Raw genomic sequence first — 909 nt, 5'->3', positions numbered from 1 at the left:
AGGGCGTTTCTTTCGGCGATAAGGAGTATAAGATGACGGTTAAGGCAATGTCGATGATGGGTCGTAAATTGTGCGGTGTTTTCGAAATAGATGGCTCTACGAATGGAACGCTTTCCAATGATGATTTTCTGGCTGTGTGGAACAGCTTTGCAAGAACACTACCACAAGGTGTGATTGTCTTCGGTTCGCCAATTGATGAAACTCAAAAGTTTGTAGCATGTGTCGCCTCAGACTACCGCACACGGCATGCGTACTTGCTACTCCCCTCAACGCTTCAATTCTTGGTCGCAGATACGTGGTCCCAAACACTGGATATCGCCGGTCGCGCGTACGTCCCTCGTCAGATAATATTAACGGGGGTGACTCCACTCCCAACGGACACGGAATACAAAGCCATCCGACGGTTCCAAGAGGACATGAAAACGTATATGGGGAAAGAATTCGGTAATAACACAGCACAAACTAAAAAAGGAAGCCGTCATGTAGATGACGATATTGACGGTGAGATGATGGTGCTTGGGTGGATTGCTGGCGAGGTGCTGTCACGCGCACTGAGTAGCCGTGAGTGGCTTAGAAGTAGGGAAGCGTTCATCAAGTCATTGTTCAGCCAGCGTCGGTACGTTATCGATGACCTTGTGATTGGTGATTTTGGTGGTAAATGCATAGGAAGAGCAGGTGAAAGTGGGGCGGCGTGCAAATGTAATCAAGGTGGAAATGTTGTTTACATGAAAGAGATGGTAGAGGACTACCGGCTGCAACCCGTGAATGGGGGGAAAATGCTACTAAACGCTGCCAAATGTCAGAGAAGAATATTACAACTGTATGCCCCATTGAATGGTATAATGTTTCGACTGGAAGACAATCCATTGGCGCAGCGGATTACAGAGGAATATCGCGATGGCGCCTCCC

General features: G+C 48.1%; 1 pseudogene across 1 annotated transcript in view; it reads left to right on the top strand.

Moving 5' to 3' along the window:
* Positions 1-833, top strand: part of TEOVI_000190600:pseudogene — a 1,214-nt pseudogene extending 381 nt beyond the window's left edge. The window contains 2 exon segments of the mRNA in view: positions 1-3; positions 6-833. The exon segment at positions 1-3 is cut by the window's left edge and continues 381 nt beyond it. Of these exon segments, the coding sequence occupies positions 1-3; positions 6-833 (831 nt within the window).
* The last annotated feature ends 76 nt before the right edge of the window (positions 834-909 follow it).

Source organism: Trypanosoma equiperdum (genome assembly GCF_001457755.1).
Source record: "Trypanosoma equiperdum strain OVI genome assembly, contig: ctg_450, whole genome shotgun sequence".
Taxonomy (NCBI): Eukaryota; Euglenozoa; class Kinetoplastea; order Trypanosomatida; family Trypanosomatidae; genus Trypanosoma; species Trypanosoma equiperdum.
Note: the sequence above shows the minus strand (reverse complement) of the source record. Positions and strands in the feature narration are given on the sequence as shown.